The sequence below is a fragment of the Eptesicus fuscus genome, chromosome 11 (genome assembly GCF_027574615.1).
Source record: "Eptesicus fuscus isolate TK198812 chromosome 11, DD_ASM_mEF_20220401, whole genome shotgun sequence".
Classification (NCBI taxonomy): domain Eukaryota; kingdom Metazoa; phylum Chordata; class Mammalia; order Chiroptera; family Vespertilionidae; genus Eptesicus; species Eptesicus fuscus.
The window spans coordinates 63,882,625-63,901,591 of NC_072483.1; the positions used below are offsets into that span (position 1 = coordinate 63,882,625).

General features: G+C 50.2%; 1 protein-coding gene across 3 annotated transcripts; it reads right to left on the reverse strand.

Annotated features, from left to right (window-relative positions):
* Positions 1 to 423: 423 nt before the first annotated feature.
* On the reverse strand, positions 424 to 16,247 carry SPATA3 (spermatogenesis associated 3). Of its 3 annotated transcripts, none has more exons than XM_028137262.2 (4): positions 15,365 to 16,222; positions 7,011 to 7,185; positions 4,604 to 4,746; positions 424 to 490 (listed from the first exon to the last, which is right to left on the reverse strand). In XM_028137262.2, the coding sequence occupies exons 1-3, from the start codon at positions 16,188 to 16,190 to the stop codon at positions 4,641 to 4,643; spliced, it is 1,107 nt and encodes a 368-aa protein (XP_027993063.2). In that variant the 5' UTR covers positions 16,191 to 16,222; the 3' UTR covers positions 424 to 490; positions 4,604 to 4,640. The 3 variants fall into 3 exon arrangements, with proteins under 3 accessions (XP_027993063.2, XP_054579442.1, XP_027993064.2); XM_054723467.1 differs by lacking the exon at positions 15,365 to 16,222 and adding an exon at positions 10,843 to 11,486; XM_028137263.2 differs by lacking the exon at positions 7,011 to 7,185 and having other exon boundaries at positions 15,365 to 16,247.
* Between the last annotated feature and the right edge of the window lie 2,720 nt (positions 16,248 to 18,967).

The window sequence follows — 18,967 nt, forward strand, 5'->3', positions numbered from 1 at the left end:
CCATGGGCTTCAGGCCCTGCCTCGCCCTGCCCCTACGCCCCCCTCAGAGGTGAAGTTGAATGAAGCCATGTCCCAGAGAGGGAGTGTTCCCAGGCACAGGTGCGGGCCTGGAAAGGAGCCAGCGCATTCCTCCTGTTCCCACTAACCGGATTACCACTGGACGGACGTGGAGTTGACTAGTTTTGTTAGGTATTGAATTAACTAGTATAACTCCTGTTTTTAAAATGGAGAAGCTGAAATGATTTGTTCTGTGAGTGTGTAGAGAAAATTACCTCCACTTGGGTCTGTGGCCCCCAACAGGAACAGCAGGATCCCACCCTGGTTTACCTAGGGCTCAGAAAGTCACCACCGCCCCTGACCCCCACCCCCGACCCCACTTACCTCCCTACCAAGTCCAGCTTTTGTGTCTTGAGTAGAACACAATCAAGAAACAGAATTTTTTTTATTGTTCTATTTTGGTGACAAGGGAGATCCCTGATGGAAACTGGATCTGTAAGAAAAATAAGAACAGAGCCATTAGCTTACACAGTACTTCATGACACCAGAATGCTGGTGGCTCTCCAGCTTTACAGCCTCATCGGTGAGAGTTCAGCAGCAAAGGTCCTCCTGCGGAAAAGAAATTATTTAGGATTCTAATCTCTTCCATTTCTGCACTCACTCTTCCTTTTGTCCAAACACAGCCACCAGCAGACTTGTTTTTCCCTTCAGGCTCTAACGAGTTTATGCAAAGTACCAGGTGCTTATGCAAACTACCAGGCATGCTCTTGGCTGGCTCTCTCTCTCTCTCTCTCTCTCTCTTTCCCCCAACTCTTTTGGCTTAGTGGTGCTGGCACTTTCCATTTCCTCCTCCCACCCCAGGGCCCCCCAGGGCCCCCAGCAGCTAAGAGGAAGCCTCGCTCCCCAAAAGCTAGCCTATGGGGGATTTTTACTACGAGCAGTGCCCAAAGAGAGATGGGAAGCAGCCTCTTGCTTTAGTGCCTCATCCTTCACTGGTGAGATGCTGAGAGAGAGGCACACCAAACTTTAGGAAAGAAAATTCTAAAAATATCTTTTTCCAGAGAGTAGATGTTGCCACTGTCATCAGATGGTTTTTCATTGTCTGGACTGAGAAGGACACCAAACTGCCGGTTTCCTCCCCTGAGGGTCTGCTCCCCCACAACCCACACACTGACTCTCCTACCCTCAGGGTGGTAGCTTGTTTCAGTGGCTAAGCCAACAGATCTCCAGCCTCTAAGCCAACAGCTCTGGGCACTGAGGTTCATCTCACACTGGCTACCATATCGCCTTTTAATTTTATTTTAAATTTCTTTATTGATTAAGGTATTACATGTGTCCTCATCCCTCCATTAACCCCCCACCCTCAATCATGCTCTCACCCCCCTGGTGTTCGTGTCCATTGGTTAGGCTTATATTCATGCACCATATCGCCTTTTAAAACCCTCTGGCCTGTTCCCAATCCACTGCTTATTTCCTGGCAGGGGTCCTATTTAATTTGGCTGCTCCGCTCCTTTGCCCAGCCTTGTCCGGGACAGAAGCAATCCCAGCCCCAGCCAGGGAATGGATCTGGGGATGGATCTAATCCCGCCATGATAATTCAATCCCTATTAATTTGCTTCAGAAGGGGCATGAAACACAATTCAGGGGCATGTCACCCCAATGAGAGGGCAAGTATGCCAAGGAAAGGGCCTCCTGAAAAGAGTTTCTTAACTCAGGAGGAGACACAAGACTCTGGCTGGGTGGCTTGGTTAGCTGGAGCATCACCCAGGTTGTAGGTTTGATTCCCCATCAGGGCACATACCTAGGTTGTGGGTTTGTTCCCCCATTGGGGTGTGTATGGGAGGCAACTGATCAATGTTTTTCTCTCACACTGCTGTTTTTGTTTTTGTTTGTTTGTTTGTCTCCCCCCCCCTCCTCTAAAATCAATAAAAACATATCCTTGGTTAAGGAAAAAAAAATTGTTTTTTATTTATTTATTTATTTATTTTAAAGAAAGAGACATGAGGAGGAGGTAGCCTTTTCCCTGTTTCTGGCTGTCAAGATATGAGGCTGTGATTCTGGAAGCTTCTCCAGCCGCCTGCCCACAGGAGGGACTAGCCTGCCCGCTGCGGAGGGTGTCAGAGATTAAACTGGAAAAGTCCCTTCCCGGCTTTCTGATGACACTGTTGACTTTAGGGAGCCCTGACTCTTCCCAACTGTTCCACAGTTAGGTGAGATAATCTCCTTATTACCATTTTGAATTTGGTTTTCTGAAATTTGTACCAAGTAAATTCATAATCCACTTATCAGATCACTTTAAAAATGCCTCCTGACATTTGGAAACCTACCAATTCACTAGTTCTGGAACCTGCCCCAGAATACAGTACTGAATTTTGAAGGAGAATATGGCCCAAGCCTGCCTCCTCCCCGCCCTGCCCCCGCACCGGAACTCACACTGGTGGGCTCTGCTATAAGGAGACTCTAGAACAAGCATGACAAACTCAAAGGCTAACACGGGCCAGATAAACAAGGTTAAGTTTATGTGGGCCGCAAAAAAATCCAAAAGCTTTAATTTTCAAAGAAATGTAGGTTTATTTAGAAAAGTGTAATATATAAAAAAAAGAACAAGAGCAATGATAAAATTAATGTTTTTTTCCTGACATTTGGCATCTCTTCTCTGCTACTATTTTTCCTACTTCGGGGGAAATCTTGTTCACAGTGATTAGTTTCAAAACTGACCCAAGGTGAATGTCAGTAATTCTGGATCTGACAGGAGACTTATTTCCTTTCATAATTGTAAATAACTGCTCATACCATTATTTTGGCTGGGCAGCAAAAATATTCATTGTGGGCCGCGAGTTTGACATGCTTGCTCTAGAACAAAACACTTTAGCTCAAGTGCAGTCTTCACATTGTCACTGGCCACCATCCACCCAACTCCCGTGACCAGGCCCTGCACACCTGCACATCCCTTCATTTAATCCTCACCACCATTGCCCTGGAGGTACTTCTTCTTCTCCCCCTTCAGAGATGACACTGACTCACAGAAGTTAAGTTGCGAGGCCCCTAACACCCAGCTACCAGGTAGCCCAGTCCTGATGGAACCTACAGCTCTGGCTCCAAAGCCAGTGTCTTTCCAACCACCAGTAACTCCACCCTAGAGCTGGCCAGCTCCCTCATCTAAGCATCTTTTCTCGTGCTCCTGGAAATCTCAAGAGCAGGGCACGATGGCTTTCCTTATTTAGAGCTGAGGAAGCTGAGGCCCCCAGCTGCTGTGTGTTTCATGAAGCTTAAGGTGCTTCTTCTCTCCTATGAATATCCCGTGATCAGGCAGCAGAGCCCTGGAGCAGATGCTGAGCTCTCACTGGAGTTTATTTTCTGGGTTGGTCTTTTGAGGTACTCTGAGTATCTGCTCCACGGTGGGCCCTACGGTGGCTACCCTGTCCACTCCTGTGGCTGGCAGAGGTCTGGGAGTGGTTGAAAGGCTGCCATTATCCCCTTACTGCCCCCCTCCCCAATCATCACTTATGAGACATTCACTGTGGGTGGACTTGACAATGGGGACAATGTGGGTGCTCTTGGTGCCTGCCCAGACCCCCTTTCTGGGCTGGTGCATTCTTTATTTAGCTCCTGTGAGTTGTGAATGTTGGCTGCTAAGGATTCAGAGCTGCCTCTTTCCCCAGAGGCGTGTCCTCAGCCAAATGGGAGCTCTTTTCCACAAAAATATGAACTCCGCACCCTCACCCCTATTACCAATGGCGGAATGACAGAGGGGCACAAAAAGCCTGCCCTCTTGCTTCAAGGTGAGACCAGTTCTATGGTGTGATTCATGCTTGAGAGCCCCCGTGGGATCAGGCTGAGGCTGGACTTCAGCTGACCTGGTCCTTGCTCTGCTCCTTCCTTTGACTTCTCTTGCCTCCCTCCCTCCCTCCCTTTTTTTCTCAATAAATCCTGTGTACTCGCATCCCTGTCTCAGGCTCTGCTTCTAGGAAGCCCAGCCTAGAAGAGGGGAGGATTGAAGATGCTGTGTGAGGCATGCTCTCAAGGATCTTGCAGTACACTTGTAGAGATAGGCCACAAACACGCACAATGATCCTCTACAACACAGGATGGACCAGGCTGGAGAAAACAGTGATTAACCAGGTGCGAGAAGTCACTGGAAGTGCAGTGCGGGAGGAAGGCTTTATAGAAGAAATAGGGCTAGGCCATGAAGAATAGTTAGGACTTGAAATGTTAGGAAAAGGAAAAAGCTTTCTAGGCAGGAAGAAAGTTCCAAGGAAAGGCCCCAAGATGGATAAGAACCTCTGCCCTCACCTCCTCCTGTCTGCTATCTGTGACTAGGGAAACCACCCAGGTCAGTGGGAGTTTGGGGACCTCTGTCTTGACAATCCCAATAATGGATCTAACATTGGCAGGGCTGCTTGAGAGAGCCATGCCAGGCCACCCTGAGCCCAGGAAGGACTCGCTCAGTCCGCACGAGAGGCTGGGGGGTGTGGTCCGCCTGTAACAACCTTCTCACTTCAGAGAAGGGACAGGAACCCCGCCAGCCCTGCACGAGGGCTGGCAACTCAGGGGGCCTGAGGACCACTTCTGCAAAGAGCAGTGGGCACTGAGGGGGTCCACACACCTGCTGGACCGTGAGCCTGGGGTTTGTTCACAGGAATTCAATGACGTAGTAGGCAGTTGCTAGGGCCCCCAGAGCCACAGCTGCAGTCCCGAGAGCCTGGAGCACGGGAATTACGATGACTGGTGTGCTTCCTTGCAGGTCCTCTGCAAAGCAAAGTAGAAAGCCCATAGGTTGGGGGAAGTTGGGCTTTGGTGCCTTTTTATGGGAAAGGGAAGATTGTGGGGTTCCCTCAGGATTGCAGGAATACCCAACTCCCCCTACCGACCCTCCTCTCAAGGGGACACAACTCTCCCACTCCTTCCAATAAGACCTACCACAGGACCCCAGGACCTGAGGATGGGCTGGCCCGGGACACCAGTTCCCTGGGACATTCAGGGAGCCGAGCTACAAAGGTGATCAGGGCCCCCATGTGCCAGGCCCTGTGCTAAACACCTCACACCCCAGGTCTCCTCGAACCTCAAGATAACCGTGTGAAGGAGGTTCTACCAGGCAGCTCCATTTTGGGGACACATATTACACCTGAGGAAACATATTACACCCACCACGAAGACAAGGATAATATATGAGTATGATACTAATTGTGAGGAAGGCTTTCACCAATGTAATATCCATTTGGGTAAAAAATCCTATTCAACTAGCGGTTCTTATTTAACATGAGTGTGTATTTCAAGCCAAGAGCCAACATCCCACTCCTCTGAGAAATGGAACGATTACGGAAGCAGGTGCTAAACATCTGAACAGAATATGTCTTAACCCTGACCAAGCTGGACTCCTGCCCCTTCCCCCTCACTTTCCTAATTCTGAGACTTGCTTTTGCCTTTTCCTCCATCTGGAGTGCTCTCCCTTCCTAAGGTCCTTTTAGACTCAGCTCAGATGTGATTGACACTACGCAGTCTGCCTGGACTCCAGTTTCGGAGTGAACACTCTCTTTTCCTGAAGCTCTTTGAACGTCTCCTATGGGACACAGAACGCCTGGCTCACACCTTACTTTCTCAATGGACATGCCTAAGCTTACCATGCAGCCTGTACAATTTTTAAGGGTAAAGTTCCCTGTTCTGGTCTCCCTCCTAGTACCTGGCATCCTGTGCAGATTAGTTTTTCCTACTTGTTGGTTTTTAAGTGATATGAGAAGGTGGGGGAGGATGGATGGATGGGAGGCAATCAACCAAAGACCTTGTATACATATATGCATACGTAACTCATGGACACAGGCAATAGGGTGCTGAAGGCCTTGGTGTGTGTGTGGGGGGGCAGGGACAGAGACAGGCCAGAGGGGGCCAATGGGGGGGAAAAGGGGACACATGTAATACTTTCAACAATAAAGAATTATTTTAAAAAATTACAGTGATATGAATCCATGGCACAACGTGGCACCAGATGGACAGAAGTACTAAGTGTGTTGGAAGACAGTTAATAACAATGAGTGGGGGACAGGCCCTTCCTTGACAGGGACTTACCAGGTCATAGAGTATTTTTAGCTCTAGGCATGCTCTTCCAACACACCTGGGCATCTGTTTGTTCATAGGTTTGTTTCAAGGGTGGACAGGACAGGGGATCTGGTGGGGGAGGGGCTGGGAAGAGGAGCAGGAGGAAGGTGGGGGATGGGTGGGCTCTGCTCCTGGGTCAGGGGTATCAGATTGTCAAGTGGAAGACCTCTTCCGGGGACACTTGTGAGACCCTGGGTACAGGCGGAGCTGCTTTGGACCCAGAGCTGGGGATGGGCGGAGGCCCCTTTCCCAGCCCTGGCACCACTGGAAAAGGTTCCACCTGGTGGTATCTAGGAAGAGGCAAAGAAGGGCAGAACTTCAGATGCTGCTGTGGGTGGGGGGCTGCTCGGCCACGGACAGACCAACCTTGGGGCATTGTTCCCTGTTGGGGTTGTAGAAATAGCCTGAGACCCTCTGCATGGGGTGGAGGTCTTGCTATTACCAAGGGGGCAGGTGAGTTACACTCAGTATTTGTGACTCAGTTCCAGGGGACATTCACATGCAGGTAAAGAACCTAAAGTTCTCAGCTGTGGTGTGGGCCACAGAAGGAGGGCGATGGCCTCACAGAGCATTTAATTCAAAGCTCTGAGTGACAAGGCATTTCTGAAGGGCTGTGAGGGGGTGAGCTCTGAGAAAGGAGGGTGCCTTTGGGGAAGAGAGAAATGAAGCCCTCGAAGAAGCAATTCTTGGGAAGGAAGAAAATCGGCATCTCTCTGTGCAGGTGGGATACCCTGGGGGGATGGGTCTGCTCAGAAAGGGCCAGTGCCAAACCTTAGGCTGTGGCCACCCGGAGGGAGAGGTTTTCCTTTGGCCTAGGATTCCCAGGCGGAATAACACAAGACTACAAAACGATCTGGGGGAGAGCCTGGCCCTTGGGAACTGTATGTCCTGAGGGCCCAGCCCTCCACGAGCTCCAGAACCTGTAGAAGGTGAGGAGGTTTGGGAATCCTCTCCCTGACACGGTCAGCCAGGCCCGAGGCAGAAGGACATCGAAGATGCGGCTGTGGCACAGGCCCAGACGACGCCAGCAAGCAGAGCTGCCGGGGCAAGTGGTACAGGAACAGAAGGGGCGTGGGCTCGCCCGAGTCGGAGGCCCTGGGTGGACAGAAAAAGAGAAAGATAAGGGACCCACCAGCCTGCAGGAGGCGGGGGAGAGCCTCGAAGACACAGAAACAAACTGCGTGGGGGAACCTGATTGTATTTCAGACTGCTGCTACCTGGGAGTAAAAATAATGATGCAACGGCGCTCCATGCTTCACATCATTATCCATCACATTTAATTATCCAAGTGCAATATTGTTATTCTCGGTTTACAAATGAGGAAACTGAGGCGCAAGCTGAGAGTAAATAGATGGAAGAAGTGGGCCTCAATTCAGGATTTCTTGATTCAGGGCTCTCGCCATGGAATTCACAGGAAGTGGTGGCAGCAGATGGCAGGCGGCACTCGATTCCTGCAGCTGGAGCTGCCACGTCCCATTTCTGTGGGGCTCACTGGCTCATCCGGAAGACAACCGCTGCTCCAGTTTACAGTCCTTGGAATACTTTCCCAAACTTATCTCCATTTCTGTCCTCGTGTGCGGTGGATCCTAGCGGAACTCCGAGATGGTGCCCTCTGCTGTTTAAAATGACCTCTGCCTCATTTCCTCCCCTTGCAGCTACCTCTGTCCGGCTTCCTGATGGAACGGTGGATTCTTCCAACCAAAGCTCCGTGAAGACAGTGGTCAACCTTGGAAAACTCAGCACACTTCCTGCTTAGACCTGCCCATGACGGATACTTTTTCAGGACTGGAGAAGGAAGAGATTCTAAAGGCAAGATGTTATCTTTTTTTCTGTTTTTAGTTAAAAAAAGAATTGTTTTGAAATGGACATCTAATTCCCATACCATAAAATTCACCCCTTTAACGTGTTCAGTGGTTTTCAGTATATAAACAAAGGTGTGCAACCATCATCGCTACCTCATTCTAGAATATTTCCTTTTCCCACGTAAGAAACTCCGGACCATTAGCAGTCACTGCCTATTCCCCACTCTTCCCAGGTTCAGGCAATAGATTTGCCTATTCTGGACATTTCAGAAATGGAAGCATACAACATGTGGGCTTTCTTATGGACTGGCTTCTTTTATTTAGCCTAATGTTTTTGAGGCCCGTCCATGTTGTAGCATGTATCAGCATATCATCTCTTTTTATTGCCAAGTAGTATTTCATAGCACATCTGTACCACCTGCTGTTTATCCATTCATTAGTTGATGGACATTGAGTTGTCTCTTTTTGGCTATTGTGAGTAATGCTGCTGTGAACATTTGTGTACAAGTTTTGTGTAGAACATATGTTTTGTTTTTACATTGTAAAGCAGGAATTTAATTTTTTTGTGTGGAAAACTCTAAGAATCCCAGTTACAACCAACAAAATAATATTTAAAAAATTGGCTAGGAGCTGAAGGCTTAATTTTCTATAAACTTTGAAGTGGTAGAACATATGTTTTTAATTCTCTTGGGTATATACCCAGGAGTGGGATTGCTGAATCTTAAAATATATATATATTTCTTTATTGATTTCAGAGAGGAAGGGAGAGAGAGAGAGAGAGAGAGATAGAGAGAGAGAGAGAGAAAACATCAATGATGAGAGAGAATCATTGATTGACTGCCTCCTGCACGCCCCCTCTACTGGGGATTGAGCCCACAACCCGGGCATATGCCCTTGGCCAGAATTGAACCTGGGACCCTTCAGTCGGCAGGCAGGCCGATGCTCCATCCACTGAGCCAAACTGGTTAGGGCAGGATTGCTGAATCTTATGGTAACTTCGTGGTTAACCCTTCGAGGAACTGCCAGACTTTTCCACCGCAGCAGCACCATTTTGCATTCCCTCCAGCAGTGTATGATGCTTCTTACTTCTCCATAGCCTCACCAACACTTGTCATTGTCCATTTTTTATTATAGTCATTCTAGTGGAAGATTTGTCTTTTATTGAGCTACAGTATTTTCTGCATATAAAAATTTTGGATTTTAGAATATGGCATCCTTTATGTAAAGGCCCTCATCCCTTATTGCCATCATTCCTTCCTACTCTGGCTCAAAGGGAGAAAATTCCTTTGATAGAAGAAGAGTAGGTGGCCATTGTAAGCACTGAAGAGCCACCACCAGTGCCTGGATAAATTGGCCAGCAGTAGCACATGAAATTGTGGATAGATGAGAGTCTTGTATTTGTATTTATCTAAATGCAATACATAGCACCAGGTTTCCCATTTAATGAAATGCAGTTTCTTTTACAATTCTTTGGAGCAATAAGCCACATCAGTAAGCAGAACTCCCCATGGGGGTGAGTCACATGTATTCATTAAAAGATTTGGGAATGTAAAACTTTGCATTCTACAGATATCCGTTCTAAAGGCCACAATTCAGAAATGTTTAGTTCAGCGGATGATGATCATAACATACACAATATGTAGTGTAGCTCTCAAAACCATTTGAGATGTTAAGAATGGATTGATTCCTAGCCTCAGAAATATGTCACAGAGATACCTTGGATATACACATATCTCTTATTTATGTCCACATTATCTCAGAGGGATATATGCTGTGGCCTGGGGAGTGTGGCCTGGTCAGGACCAAAGAGCCATGGGCTCTGGCTCACGGATCCAGGAGAAGCTCAGAGAAGGATGTGCTTCCTCCAAGGGAGACCACCAGACCTCAGGGGATCAGAAAATTAGGGCTGCAGTTAAGAGCGAGAATTCTGGAGTCAGAATAGACTGAGCTTCCTGCTCAGTGCTTCTAGTGCCTGCTTGAGAGTGAATTGCATGATTTCTTTGGGCCTCAGTTTCCCATCTATAACATGGAGATGATACTAGTATGTTCTTTATAGAGTTGTTAAATGAGAAAATTAACATAGATGGCTGAACTGAATGCTAGGTACACCGTTGGTTAGCTATTACCATTCAATGTTCATTCAAACTCTGGCTAACAAGAAATGGGGGGGCCACTTTTCCTAGACGTGGATAGATGAGATTCCTTTGTCAGAGAGAGCTAATTATCGGAGATTTTTAATGTTGAGAAGAGAAATCCGCCTCTGTCTTCCATAGGTAAGGTTGCCAGATTTAGCAAGTAAAAATGCATGATGCCCATGCAATATTTATTTAAAAATCATTTGTCGGCCTGCATTTTACTGGAAACCCTATCCATGGGTCCTTAGTCAAACATCTGAGGACAACATGGAAAAAGTCTATTCACATCTTTCCACCTGACAGATTTCCTCCAAACCCTTCCACCAAATCTCAAACACCAAGTGGCTCTCGCCTCCCCCTACTTCTCTCATCCACCATCAGCCTGGACTTTCCTCTTTGGATTAGATTGTAGGTATCTTTTATAGCAAATGGAGATTGTCTGACGAGGACAGAGTGAAGCAGTATGACCATTCCCTTGTCCTAAACTGCATAATATCACTGCATCCTTGGGTTTTATTGTTGAGCAGCTACACGCACCTTGATTCCTAATGAGCACCTATGACCACTGAGCCATGTGAAAAGTTAATATGGATGCGGGCTGCCTTCTTCAGTGAGACTCAACATGGTGAGAAATGGCAACACCCAGGAACCCTGGTCTCTTGGGTAAAAACAAAACCCCAAATCCTCACACTCCACAAGCACAGTTCCAGAATACACGTTAACCACGCATCACTACCCGATAAGAACCAGCTTCTGGGGTGACCCGGGATTCAGCAGCAGAAAGGCTAGAACTGTTGAGCTAGAAATCTGCTCACCTGCTTTCTTGGATCCATGGGATGTTTTTGTGCCAGTGTTCTGAGTCAGCAGGCCCCGAGCCGACTGACTGGTTTGGGGAGCTGGGAGGGCCCGGATCACGGGCCTCTGTGCGATGGAGCCCAAACTGGGCTGCCGTGGGGTGGACCCTGAGGCGGGCTGCTGTGGGGTGGACCCCGAGATGGGCTGCAGTGCGGTGGACTCTGGGCAGGGCTGCTGGGGGGTGAACTCAGAGCTCTGTGGCTGCTGCTGTGGGATGGACCCAGAGATGGGCTGCTGGGGGGTGGACTCTGGGCAGGGCTGCTGGGGGGTAAACTCAGAGCTCCGTTGCTGCTGTGGGGTGCAAGATAAACTGTTCTGCTGTGGGGTGGACCCCAAGCTGGACTGATGTGGGGTGGACCGCACGCTGGGCTGCTTTGGGGAGGACCCCAAGCTGGGCTGCTGTGAGGTGGACTCAGAGCTACAGTGCCGTGAGTTGGAGCCACGGCGTTTGGACTCTGGCTTCTTCTTTTTGCCCTTCTTCATGGTGGGTCTTCCTGACCTAAATGTGGCCCTACATGGAGCTGCCTAATCTCCCGGCTCCCTCCCGGAGGGGCCGTCTGCCCCTGCCCTGGGGGAACACTCTGGCCTTGGGCTGGACCCAGGCACCACAAAGAAAGGTCACCCACACCCCTCCTGTGAGGTCACAAACACCAGGGTGACTCCTATGGCAGTGCCCTGGGGACAGTCTTCTCTGCCTAGCCTGCTGTTCTCCCTCTTCCTTAGCTACTGGGATGGGCAGAGGGCAGGTGTCAGACCCCTCAAGAACCTGGGTTAAGCCTGGCCATGGGGCCTGTGACAACCTGGATCCCTACGATTCTGCAACTGGAGTGCCTCCTTCAGGCACCTCTCTGCTGGTGTGTCCTGGGTCCCCTTAGAGCTATCCATTCACTCTAAGACCCCCTGGCTGTGATGCTCAACTCTGTCACCGGTTTCCACATAACAAAAAACTGAAAACCAAGAACCAACCCCCCAAACTACTTCCCCATGCATACTGTGTTTTAGGTGACGTTACTGAAGATGGGGGGTCCATGGAAAGCCCATTGCCTCCTACCATCTCAGCTGTTCCCCCAGATTATTTTCATAGAGTAGCTTCCCCCTTCTTCCAAAACCTACTCTCCCCTAATGTGGGAAGGGTCTTGGGGAAGGGGGGTGTCATCCAACTTTGGCAAGAACCTTTGCATTTGGCAAAAGAATTTCCCCTACAAACGTAACGGCAGTTTGGAAAACCACATTTTTCTCAAACTCATTACGCCAGCCACAATAGGCTACGTTTCAAACCCCAAACTCATCGGGTCAATTAGGAGATTATGAATCTTTCTCAAAGTTAAAAATGTGATTTTCCTTTTAGGATGGGAGAGAAAAAAAACATTAAAAAAAGAGACAACCTTAGGTTTCACATGTTGACTACAACAGAAAATGTGTTCACATTAGAAGACTCTACTTCTTCCATTGATGCATCATGAGGTGGTGAGTAGTTTACTGTCAATCCATTGAGTCTGGGGTGACACTCTTGCCCCAGGAGAAGGTTTAGGGTAGACCTATGCAGGAGGAATCCCCACTCAAGGCCATATCCGATATGAACTGTGAAATGACGGGAAATATTTTAGAGATTCTAGAACCTGAAAAGACCTTGCTGATTCTCTTTCTGCAGAGGGGAAACGGAGGTTCAAGGTTAAACTGCCATTCCAAAGTCACACAGTGGAGGGGCATCGAAGGGGCTAAATTCCCATTCAGAGGTCTCTCTTTTTCTGACTCCAAAATGCAACAGGGAGTCAGGTAATTATACAGGCCTTAAAATCAATCCCTTGAGTGAGAGGATTGAAGGGGAAAAAGGCATGAAAGATGAGAAGTGAAGGGAAGTTCAGATCAATAAAGTTGGGTTGAATTTGATTGATCCTGAGTGTGAGGAGATTCAGGGAGCCATCGAGGCTACAAGAAAGAAGGTGGTAAGTCCCTGAAGTCAAGAGCAATGGCTCCCTTGGGGGATTCTTCAGAATCAGAGAGACTGGAACCCGGTCAGGAACCCTGTCTGGATCTGGCAGAGAGGTCACATCTCCTAAGGCATTTATCTCTGTAAAACTGGATTTTCAGGCACTGATGGGCTTTTGACTGAGGGCCTCAACCTGATGTGTGTGTGTGTTTGTTTTTTTTAAAATATGAGGAAGGGAGAGGGAGAGAGAAACATTACATGCCTCCTACTGGGGATTGAGCCCGCAACCTGGGCCTGTGCCCTGAGCTACACAGGCCAGGGCTCAACCTGGTTTAAATCAGCCCTATTGACATTTGTTGTGGGGCTGTCCTGTGCATTGTAGAAAGTTTAGCAGTGTCCCTGGTCTCTGCCCATGAAATGCTGGTAGCAACTACTGCTCCTTCCAAGTGAAACCAAAAATATCTACAGACATTGGTAAATGTCAGTGTGTGTGTGTGTGTGTGTGTGTGTGTGTGTGTGTGTGACAGAGAGAAAATTGCCCCTGGATGAGAACCACTGGTTTAAATGCATTAAATAGGTGCAAGAATGTCCTGGTAGGAATGAAAGAAGCATTTCATTTCACACCAAGGGGCCAAAAAAGACACAAAAACAGATCCTTGGTTCCCCAGGAGAGGAATGGAAGAAACATAGAGGGTCAAGCTTTGGGAGGAGTAGGAGTTTTTCTATGGCAGTGGAGAAAATAAGTGGGGGTTCTTTAATAAGGGTGGCCCGAAGATGCAGGGGAGGGCACTTGTGAAGTAATAGATCGGGTTAGAAGGACTAGGAAGAATGGCACCGCCATAGTTCTTTGCTGGAACATCTCCCATGCCCTCTGCCTTCTGGCTGGAGCACCATTTCCTAGCCTGAAGTCTGACTCCTCTATCACACAGTCATATCCCACTGTCCCAGGTTGATGCTTCCCGCGCCTCGCTCTAGCCAGCCGCAAGCACCAGAAGTCTGGTGCACATGCCTCACTTCCCTGTGTTTGTGGAAGCCCTTCCCACTCCATCCCACCCCTCTCTCTTCCCATCATGCAGGTCCATCTCAAGTGGACCCAGCAACTCATAAAGCCTTTCTCAAGACCTCCAGCTGGAAGCCATGCCTCCCTCTCGGAGCCCAGACCTTGGATCACATTCTGCCTGGTGTCAGAATGGCTTCTACCCTTGTCTTCTCTTAAAGTCCACACGCCCAGACTGTGGAGACCGCGAAGGGCCCAAGTCCAGAGAAAGGGCTTAACGTAAGCTGCTTGAAGGCGAGAGTAGAAAGCAGACAAAGAAAGCAGGAAACTGGTGACCGCAGGGTGGGTGTGGATGATGGGGGACAAGGCACCTCAAAGACTGCATCCGTAAGGGGTAGTTTTCAAAGGTGGTCTGGGTTTCCTGGTCTTGGCTGGGAAGATCGCAGTTGGAACAGTCCATAGTCAGGGGCTTTCCTAACCAGGCATGGAGCCATGGGAAAATCTCGTGGACTATTTGGGAGAGTCAGAAGAATGAGTCTATGGGCCTGCAGAGTTAGTCAGCAGCCTGAGTGGTTCTGGCCCTCTGGGTGGATCCGGGGCACCCAGAACAAGCATGCCAACATTTGTCCCGAGGCTAACGCCTTCGAACTGGATGTTACCTCAGGCACCAACTGGCCGTAGTCCCCAATGTCAGGAGGGCAGCAGCCCACAGAGGGGACAACTAGCTTTGGTCTCCAGCGGGAGAGTGGCAGAGGCTCGAGGAACCTGGCTTTGGATGCCCTGCGCAGAGCACTTCCTTCTGCCCCACCGCTGCCCCAAGGGGCTTCTGGAGACAGAAGGCACTTGGTGCTCCCGTAAGAGCCCACGGCCCTGGACCCTTAGACCCACAGATTAACCCTCTGGGGCCACAGATCCGGATTCCTCGGTAGGAAGGGTCCCAGGGGCTGTGAACAAGAATTGTGCAGCTACTCTAAGACAGCACCTTCCCGAGAGGGCTGCTGTGAGCGTTAGAGGTGAGGAATCCTCAGCACTGCGCCTGCCTCACACTAGGCATGCTTTGATTGCAATTGTGGTTCCCTTGGAGGAGGAGACCGAAGGACCCACCAAGCAAGGAACAAGTGGAAGTGGAGAGGAGGGGGCGGGTCTGGGGCCTGCAACCCCCCAAATCTGTGCTTTACAGGGGCTGATTCCCAGTAGTGAGCAAGGGAGCAAGGGGTTGGGTGCCTGGGTGGGAAATGTAACAACAAATCAAGTGAATTCGAACCCGTGTGACCCCAAATTATTCCAGTGGGCACCCCTGGGGACAGGAATCTAGTTCATCTTCACCCAAACGGTGTAAATGGAAGCGCCAGGGGAGGGACCGTCACGTTAGGGACCTGTCCAGTACTAGGACCAGCAGGGTCAAGGCACAGGCCTCCCTCCGTATTTGTTGTACTGGACGACGCTCCAGCCAACCGAGCCACACAAGCCTCCCTCTGTACTGAAGTTTCTCCCGAATCCCCTGGGACATCGGCGGCAGCCTGGCGTTCCCACCCCTCGCCTTCGGGCTCCTCACCCTCTGTCTGAGTCTCTCGATCCACGAGGGGGACGCAGCCCCGCGTGGAGGCCTCGTGTGCTCCGTTGGTGGCGCGCTGGATGTCCAGGGTGCCCTCGGGGCGGCTGGGGCTGAACACGGCGGTGTGCACCTCCACAGCCGGGCTGTGCGGCGCGAAGGCGCTGCCGAGCAGGGTCTCCATGCGGCGACGCGCCTCGGCCTCCTCCTCGGGCCGCGGCAGCACCACGATCCCGACCAGCGCGGCGGGCGGGCTGCGGTGCCGGGCGTGCACCTGCTGCAGGAGCAGCTGCAGCCGCGGCAGCTGCGAGCGCAGCGCGGACGCGCGGCACAGCACCAGCAGCAGCCGCGCGCCCTGCTCGGGCGGCTCCCGCGGCAGCGGAGGGTCCTGGCACGCCGACGCCGCATCCTCCGCCGCCCAGGACCTGGGAGTCTCGGCCGAAGCCCGAGCTGACTCGCGCTCGTACCCGCAAGGGTCCTCAGCCTTGAGCCTGCCAGGGGGCAGCTTCTGGGTGGAGCGCTTGCACTTGGCGGCCCGGCATTCGGTGTCGTTGGAGGAGCTGTCGCTGGAGCGCTTGAGACGCCGCCTGGAGCAGTCGCTGGAGCTGCTGTGACCGCATGTGGCTCTGGTGGACGAGGGCCCAGTGGGCCCACTGGTCGGGCTCTGCTCCAGAATGTCCTGCAGGGTCAGGAAGCGCTCATCCTGCTGCCAGAAATTGCCCAGCAGCAGCACCTGGCCGTGGCCCTCGATGGTTTGGGTCGGAGCCTGTTGCTGAGGCTCGGCCTCCCCATCCTGCGCAGCACCCGCGGGCTGGGCCGCAGGCTCCATGTCCGGCCCGGCTCCCTTGTACCTCTGAGCCGGGGCCTCCCTTGGCCAAGGGGAAAGCTGCCCTTCCCTGGAGCATGTCACAATACCCCTGCGCCCTACCGCTTCCTGTGGCCACCAAGGGTCTCTGCCCGCTATTCCTTGGAAATCTTCCAACATAGGGAAGTTGCTTTGGGGCGCTGGCCTAATGCCGGGTGTGTTTAGTTTCTCGTCATTTTGTATGTCCTCGGTGTCAAAGGACAAACCCTTTTATCCTATGGATGCGCTGTCATGCCCAAGTCTCCAAGTAAAATAGATTTTTTGTGGAACCAGGACATTTAAAAAACAGTGGACTGGATGCTCACTGCACCCAGACCATGTGACCCGTGGTGAGGGACAAAGAGGCTGGTTCTGGATGGCTGCCGCTGGGAGACGGGCCCCACCCTCGCTCCGCCCTCCTGCCCTCGGGGCGATCTGGGAGCCAGAGTCCTGGGCTGTTGTAAACTGATGGGGCTGCAGGAGATGGCTGGGGGTTCCCCTCTTCTCTGGGTATGCATTTGAAAACCAGTCTCTCCCTCCTGGGTTTCTCACTAACTCCTCACACAGAACACATCATTGCTGACACTGCTGGGCGTCCTACAGTTTAACTCAATTCTGACACTATCTACCTGGAGAAAGTGTCAGGTCCCCCGGGGTAAGGGCTCAGCCTCGCCAGACTGTCCTGCCTTCAGACACCAATCACAAGTCCACCTGTGGTTCTGACCCATCTGCTGCCCTTGGAGGTTCCCACGACCTCCTCCTCAGGGTTAATTTGCTAGAGCGGCTCATAAGACTCAGAAAACAGTTCACTTCCTGTTTGCCAGTTTCTTATAAAAGGATGATAAAGGACACAGATGAACAACCAGATGGAAAAGATGCGTAGGGCAAGGTATGTGTGAAGGGGCTCCGAGCTTCCGTGTCCTCTCCAGGTACAACACTCTACCCGAACCTGGGTTCCCCAACCTGGAAGGTCTTCAAACCCCATGCTATTGGGATTTTCATGGGAGCCTCCTCATGTAGGTGTGCTCAGTTATTAACTCAATTTCCAGCCCCTCTCTGGAAGAAGGGGGTGGAGCTGAATATTCTAAGCTGCTCATCATGGCTTGGTCTTTCTGGTGACCAGCCCCCCATCCAGGGGCCCACCCAGAGTCACCTCATTAGAACAAAAGACACTCCTAGCACCCAGGAAATTCCAAGGGATTTAGAGCTCTGTGGCAGGAATCAGGGTCAAAGACCTAATATTAGAGCAAAAGATGCTCCGAGAGCTCTTATCACTTAGGAAATCACAAGGGTTTTGGAGCTCTGTGGCAGGAACCATGAGTAGAGATCAATATACTAGTATATTTTTTTGTTATCTCACAGGGTACCAGAGGCCCATCAAAGTGCCAGGAAAGATCTTCAGGAAAACAAAACAAAACATATTAAAACTTATTTGCACAGCACACGAGGTGAGCAGAGAGCCCTGGGGAGGTGGGACAGAGTACCTAGGACAGCCTCCCTGACTGGGAACTCAATGGTAGGGGGAAATTTTCCTCTTGTTAATTTTTAAAAAATGAGCTTAACCAAATTTTTAAAAATTATTTTGAAAAATATAAAAATCATAGACTCTGGAAAGCAAGGTGTCAACCAGAATCCTGCTATCTCTCCAGGAGCCCCAGGCCAGGAAGCCTGGGAGAGGCCAGGAAAAGGGGTGGAGGCCGTTATTGGCAAGAGATCATTAATTGGGGTCCTTCTCTGTGCTGGGCGTTTACATATGTCATCTTTATTGCAGCCCAGCAACGGAAAGGGCACTGTCCCCAAGTTACAGATGCAGAAACCAAGGCTCAGAGAGGTTAAGTGACTTGTGCAAATCCAATGATTAAGTGGTAGGTCTGGGATCTAAACCCAAGCCTGACTGGCTGTAAATTGTAGGTGACTGCCTGGGCATATAGTAAGTGCTACAGCACATTGAGGTGGGGCTGACCCTCTGTCAGAGCGACTGCTGAGGCTAATCCTGAGTGCGATGGGGGGAAGGGGAAAGGTGGGGGCAGAAGACAGGACAAGTCCCTCCCCCCTCCCCCTCCCCAACTTGTTTTAGGCTCTTGGGTTGCAAAGCATTCTGGGTACACAGTTTTAAGGGCATGGTGAGTAAAGGTTGGGAATATCTGTTCAACCAAATGACTAACCTTTCCTTCCTTCTTTTGGAGGTTTGTAACTTCAGACTAAAAAAAATACTAAAATTAAATGTTTTCCTAATAAAGAGACACTGAAAAGAAATGACTTTGGAAGGAAGAGAGAGTAGTCTTGTTACCATTTCAAATCTCATAAAAGCTCTTATTTCCAGCTTTGAAAAGTCAGCAAGTTCCTGCTCAGATAAAAGGTTGAATCTGGAGGTTTGTAAACTGAGGAGTGAGAGGCGCATAGATGGTCCCCAGGCCTGGTGCCTATTGGAGCCACTTGCCCTTGTATCGGGTGGGTATATTGTCATTCCCTGGAAAGTTTTATTTGAGGAAAGGACTTTGCTGATTATGCTTGGAAACTTCTGAATTAGACCAACCTAAGTATTGTTATGGGTAATTTTTATTTATTTTGAAAAATGGTTTAAATAGGTAATATGTGTGCACGGCTCAGTAAAAAAAAAAAAAAAAAAAGACATGTGGCTTCTGGTTTGCTCTCTTGGATCTCTCTGTCTAGGGGGAGCCAGCTGCCCCATTGTGAGGACACTCAAGCTGCCCTTTGGAGGGGTCGATATGCAAGGAACTGAAGCCTCCAGCCAACAGCCC